General features: G+C 38.5%; 1 protein-coding gene across 5 annotated transcripts in view; it reads right to left on the bottom strand.

The window, feature by feature from the left end:
• Nucleotides 1-492: 492 nt before the first annotated feature.
• LOC110450518 overlaps nucleotides 493-5,442 on the bottom strand; it is a 28,317-nt gene continuing 23,367 nt past the window's right edge. For 4 of the 5 annotated variants that reach the window (XM_021498073.1, XM_021498076.1, XM_021498074.1 and 1 more), the window contains 3 exons: nucleotides 2,088-2,333; nucleotides 1,343-1,403; nucleotides 493-557 (listed from right to left, as the gene is read on the bottom strand). In XM_021498073.1, coding sequence (XP_021353748.1) covers nucleotides 524-557; nucleotides 1,343-1,403; nucleotides 2,088-2,333 — 341 coding nt within the window. In that variant the 3' untranslated portion in view covers nucleotides 493-523. The remainder of the gene's footprint in view (nucleotides 558-1,342; nucleotides 1,404-2,087; nucleotides 2,334-5,442) is intronic. The other variant, XM_021498077.1, reaches the window with a different exon arrangement.

The following is a 5,442-nucleotide window of genomic DNA, read 5'->3' as shown; positions in this document are numbered from 1 at the left end:
TAGACTATTGTTGTATGGTAGACAATAGGATTGAAATATTATTATCGTTTCATATAAAAGTCCCACAAGGTATGGTTTTCTTTTCAGAAATAATTTATCAAAACTATCGTATTGCCTGGAAAAAACCTTTTCGATATTTAGTTTAGTTTTTGGCAATGATTCGGGGATCCTTAATATTGTAACGAATCTTGTATCATAAGTGTGTATGGTAACATGTTTTACCTACATGTGCCTTACTGTGTAGCTGATCAGTTTAATCTTGTACCATTGAACAGAAAGAACGCTGCTAAATATTCACACTGAAGCACGCGACTGAGTTATTTTTGTCGAGAAAAAAACACCTCAGTCGCTCATACAAGTGAAACGAGACTAGTTGTGTAACAGGAAGCTTTGCACCGGCCATGTCAACAAGTGACTGTTTCTGATGTGAGTACATGTAGTTTATCAACCGAGTTAAGATTCCACAGCAACGAACACTTCAGAGACTCTCACCTGCCAGCACGTGGAGTGTGTATAGCGGACGTCACACAGACGCCAATGATATCGGAATACGCGATCTGAAATTGAAACGTTTGGCTCCTTATTTACATCTGTGTTTTACTTCCACTGGAGTGTTGATTTAAACAATTCCGTGTTGGTACAGAAAACTTATCGTCGATTACAAGGATAATCGAAGTTTAACTTTATGAAACAAATAAAAGAAGCAATTCCAAAAACAATTACATGTTTAATATATTGAATGTATGTTTAAATAGGAATTAAAATATATACAAATAAACTATATAAGAATATAAAACAACGAAGATATATGAGAGTTGTCTCCCCTAGTTTGCAGAACTATCATTGACAATTATGCTTCAACAGATTTCCCCTGGAGTCCAAGCATGAAATAAATAATCAATAAATAAAATGATTGCCATGTGCTAGTTCAGTTCAAACAGTATGAGGGAAGGACATACAAAAATAAAACAGAGTTTACAGATTCCACAAAAAAAAGACACAAACACGAAGGGTGGCGAAATCCTCGCTCCACGACGTCTCTATTTACATTTAATACTGTATCGGTAGGGGTTGTCCTCAAATACGAGCTCAGATTAGTTTTTGTAGCGATATATAAATATATAACATAACAACTGGATGTATGTCAAACTTCTATATAGATAAATTCGGGGTACACGCAGCATGGCTGGATAGCCCCGGGGACGGGCAGATAGAAATGAAACACGAGGAGATATATAGGACTCCGGGGGAAATCGGAGTACGTTTTGTGATTGTTCATAAATAAGCACGAATCATAAAATGGGTCTCAGCAAGGATCAGTAGGAGTAGTGGTTCTGTTTACGTTCTAGGGGCGTTTCCGATCCCAAGCACGGTCTTGTAGGATCCGATACCGTATCTGCCAACTGTAAAATAACACGTGTAAAACAAGTTGTAGGTATAGATAAACAGTAGACGTTATAATGTGGAAGCGCGTATATCACCGGACAAGGAATAGTCACGTGTGGGGGTAGGCATATTACATCATTACACCTTGTCGTAGATATAGATTTTATCGTTAATAAAACGAGACTTTTCACTTGGATCTACATACTTTAAGTACTCAAAACATCACCTAGGACACACGATAAGCTGCTACAATACGCAAACAGCAATTCTCGATGTCTGAATTGTGAAAAAATACTACAATAAAGCCATTTAATTATGTTAAGGAAATAGGCCATGTTGCCATTATATATAACAAAAATGTTGAAAATGAATATTTAACGAAGGCCGCTCCGCCTTAATTAATATTGTTTTCAACATTAACAACTCATCCCGAGTTATACATTCCACCATAATATACAAACATATGTTGATTATATCTATTCTACCACATTAAATGTATTTGAATAATGTCAATTCAAATTATGTTGTGATTTTGAGAAACATTTTCCTCGTTTTCATTTCACACAGCTAATGTAATATCGACATACGGTAATGAACTTGACATACATGTGGATTTGCACACCAAGTGTTATTTGTATATACATGGAGGTGGTTTCTATAGTTAGTGTTTTAGTTTTTATCACAACGATGTTAATACATACATTTTGTGGGCTTTGGTCGGTCGATCAACCAGTACCGGAAACCATCTCGGGCTCTCTCATTAAAAGTCGTTCTTGATGACTTTCGACTAAAGTCCATCCGGGGTCTCTGGTTGATAGCTTGTGTTGGTAGTTCTGCGTCTAAGCCATGTAAAATCATATCATCTATAGATCGCATAGGCATTCTTGTGACACAGTCGTTTTCAAACCTAACCCTGGTGCTCTGAGCTTTCCGCACGGTCGCTAAGTCTGAAAAATAATGTGCGGTTTTCGTGTGACATTTTCAGTCTCACATCTTTGGGTATATGTTATAGTTTATTTGTAAACATTAAGCCCGTTACAGGTTATATCAAAGGCATGCCGATATCGTCTCGCAACAAAAGCGGAAAGCATCGGGATTAATAGCATCAGCTCATGAGCACATGGGTTAGGTTGTACAGTTTCACAATACACAGCACTTATATATATTTACACATGTTTATATATATGTGGTTAAGCTTTGATTTCCTACGACATCTGTTACGGATTCTGTATTGTCAATTCAAGTGGTATGATATCATGGTTAAGCTGTTAGAAATAAGCCCACAAACAATCAGAACATCTACATACAAACACATAGACACCCTCAATCATGACATGAAGACCCTAAATGTGATCACATGGTGAGATTTCTTTGTGTGAGGCTGCTCACACACTGCTCCGATTGTGTTTGATTATATGTATGTCAGCATCCTGAATTCGAAACCAACCAGTTGAATTATTTGTTTTGAGCCCTTTTCAAAAGAAGGGTTCTATAAAAACACATGTTGCCATGCATTTTACAGAATAATAGATTTTCGAAATTTGAATTCTTGAAAATAGATATAAAAAAGAAAACACAAACACAGTAGGGGTCGAACTCCGAACCTTGATTTTAAAAAATGCCTGTGCTTTATTAACTTTGCCATCTAGAAATCATAACTGCAAAGCATATAAGATAAGTCAAAATTATTGGATGCAAAACCCATGAAAAACTTGACAAGGAAGTAAATCTAAGCCAGAAAACACCCTTTGGATTGCTTCATCTTTTATAGATAAGGGAGAATACTCCAAGACGAAAACAACTCCTAGTGGAACTTTTCTTCGCGAGTAAAACTGATGTAGAGGTACCCCGTACCTTACTCCACTGGGAGTAATTTCCTAAACATATGATATACAAGTGCTGTATCAAAAATAACAATAACCTATTCTCATTACGAAGTGTTATACCTCGCGGCGTGTTATGGCTCACTTATGATGTTTGTTAAGTTACTTACTTCGATTTAGTAGTAAATGTTACTCAGCAGCATATATGCATATATAAGACAGTTGAATGTACCACACCTCTAAGTTAACAAGATGTTACAATGTATCTATACCAGGCCCCTAAGTGGACGAGACATTATCGAAACCACAGGGACATGGAAAGCTGTTACAGCTATATTTAGACCTAAATGATCTAAAACCTAAAAACGTGCACACCTTGTTCATAGTAATTTTACACGTTTTTAGGGTTTAGATCAATGTTCGGTAAATGATGATAGATATATACCTGTAACAAATGCTCAGGTCCTGTGGTCGAAACTGCATGCTAAGTCGACTATACTTGTTAAATTTACCACCCATAAAACGACGAACCGTTTCTGTGTTTCAGACTAATTTATCTGGCGGCATGGTCAGTTTGTTTTGTCTATTCACTTTATCAATACTTGAGTGACAAAAATGACAACTCTGGAGAAGTTATCGTGAGGCGACAGGTCGAGGGTCCATACGATACAGTGGATGCATTCCCGTTACGCAAAAAAAATGATATCTGTTCCTCTCATGTTTGGAGCATGAAATACACGAGCAAACACCTGCTGTCATTTCTGATGCGCTTTTCGGGACACTTCGTGGTTTAACCAGAGACAAACGGCAAAGCCGAACATCTATAAAGGCATCTGTAGCCATGCATTGTGGTCAGATGAAATTGACAGGTCGTCATAGTAACGTAATGGCTACCACTAAATCTCTACAGTCTATGGTTTGTTACTATTGATAGTATCTGTGGTTTACTGTTAACGTAATTAGGAAGCGAGACACTCGACAAGCTAGTCTAGATCTACATACAGATAACAACTGCACAAAACTCAGGGCCTTATTTACATAATACAGAGCAGTGTACGCGGTATTTAACACGATGTATCGATATAATTGATAAACAATAAATACATTGTTTGAGAGGACAGTCGATGTGATGGTGCCAATTTTGGTATCGTATAAACACACCCACTGAACAGATGGTACGTGTCAACAGGTGTCAGTCACCAATAGGGAACTGCATAGTCTGGTTTCAAAATTGTGCAGTTTTCTTTTCTTTTCCTTTTCCTTTATCTCCAATATTTAACACGTAAGTAAGATTCTAGTTATTTACCAAGGAATCTGTAATGTCACGTGACCGGATTTACTAGCACTTATCACAGGGATCTGATAATTTGTAAAAACTATATTCGGACCTAAGCTAAGGTGTTCTCTCAATTCGCAGGTCCCTGTGGCACTTGCGACTGCTATCACAGGAGGTAGCATGTGGCTAGTTACCAAAATCCTTACGTCAATGAATGACTAGCTGTGTTCCGTCTTAAAGACCTTTGCCAGACTGGAGGAGATGAACAAAATAGTTTGGCATACACTTCACTGACTGACACATCAGGTGCCAAAAGATGGCGTGTGGCAACTAACTGGCCGCCTGGGGTGGTCACTGATCAATATCTGTTAACCCAGGGTGACAACTAACCGGTCGTCTGGTAGTCACTGATATCTGTAAACCCAGGGTGATAACTAACCGGTCGTCTGGTAGTTACTGATATCTGTTAACTCAATGTGACAACTAACCGGTCGTCTGGTATTTACTGATATCTGTAAACTCAGGGTGACAACTAACCGGCCGTCTGGTAGTCACTGATATCTGTAAACCCAGGGTGACAACTAACCGGTCGTCTGGGAGTCACTGATATCTGTAAACTCAGGATGGCAACTAACCGGCCGTCTGGTAGTCACTGATATCTGTAAACCGAGGGTGACAACTAACCGGTCGTCTGGTAGTTACTGATATCTGTAAACTCAGGGTGACAACTAACCGGTCGTCTGGTAGTCACTGATATCTGTAAACTCAGTTTGATAACTAACCGGTCGTCTGGTAGTCACTGATATCTGTTTACTCAGTGGAACAACTAACCGGTCGTATGTCAGTCACTGATATCTGTTAACTCAATGTGACAACTAACCGGTCGTCTGGTAGTCACTGATATCTGTAAACTCAGGGTGACAACTAACCGGTCGTCTGGTAGTCACTGATATCTGT

This window comes from Mizuhopecten yessoensis, unplaced genomic scaffold (assembly GCF_002113885.1).
Source record: "Mizuhopecten yessoensis strain PY_sf001 unplaced genomic scaffold, ASM211388v2 scaffold5263, whole genome shotgun sequence".
NCBI lineage: Eukaryota > Metazoa > Mollusca > Bivalvia > Pectinida > Pectinidae > Mizuhopecten > Mizuhopecten yessoensis.
The sequence above is the reverse complement of the archived record's forward strand: the minus strand, read 5'-3'. Positions and strand labels throughout refer to the sequence as shown.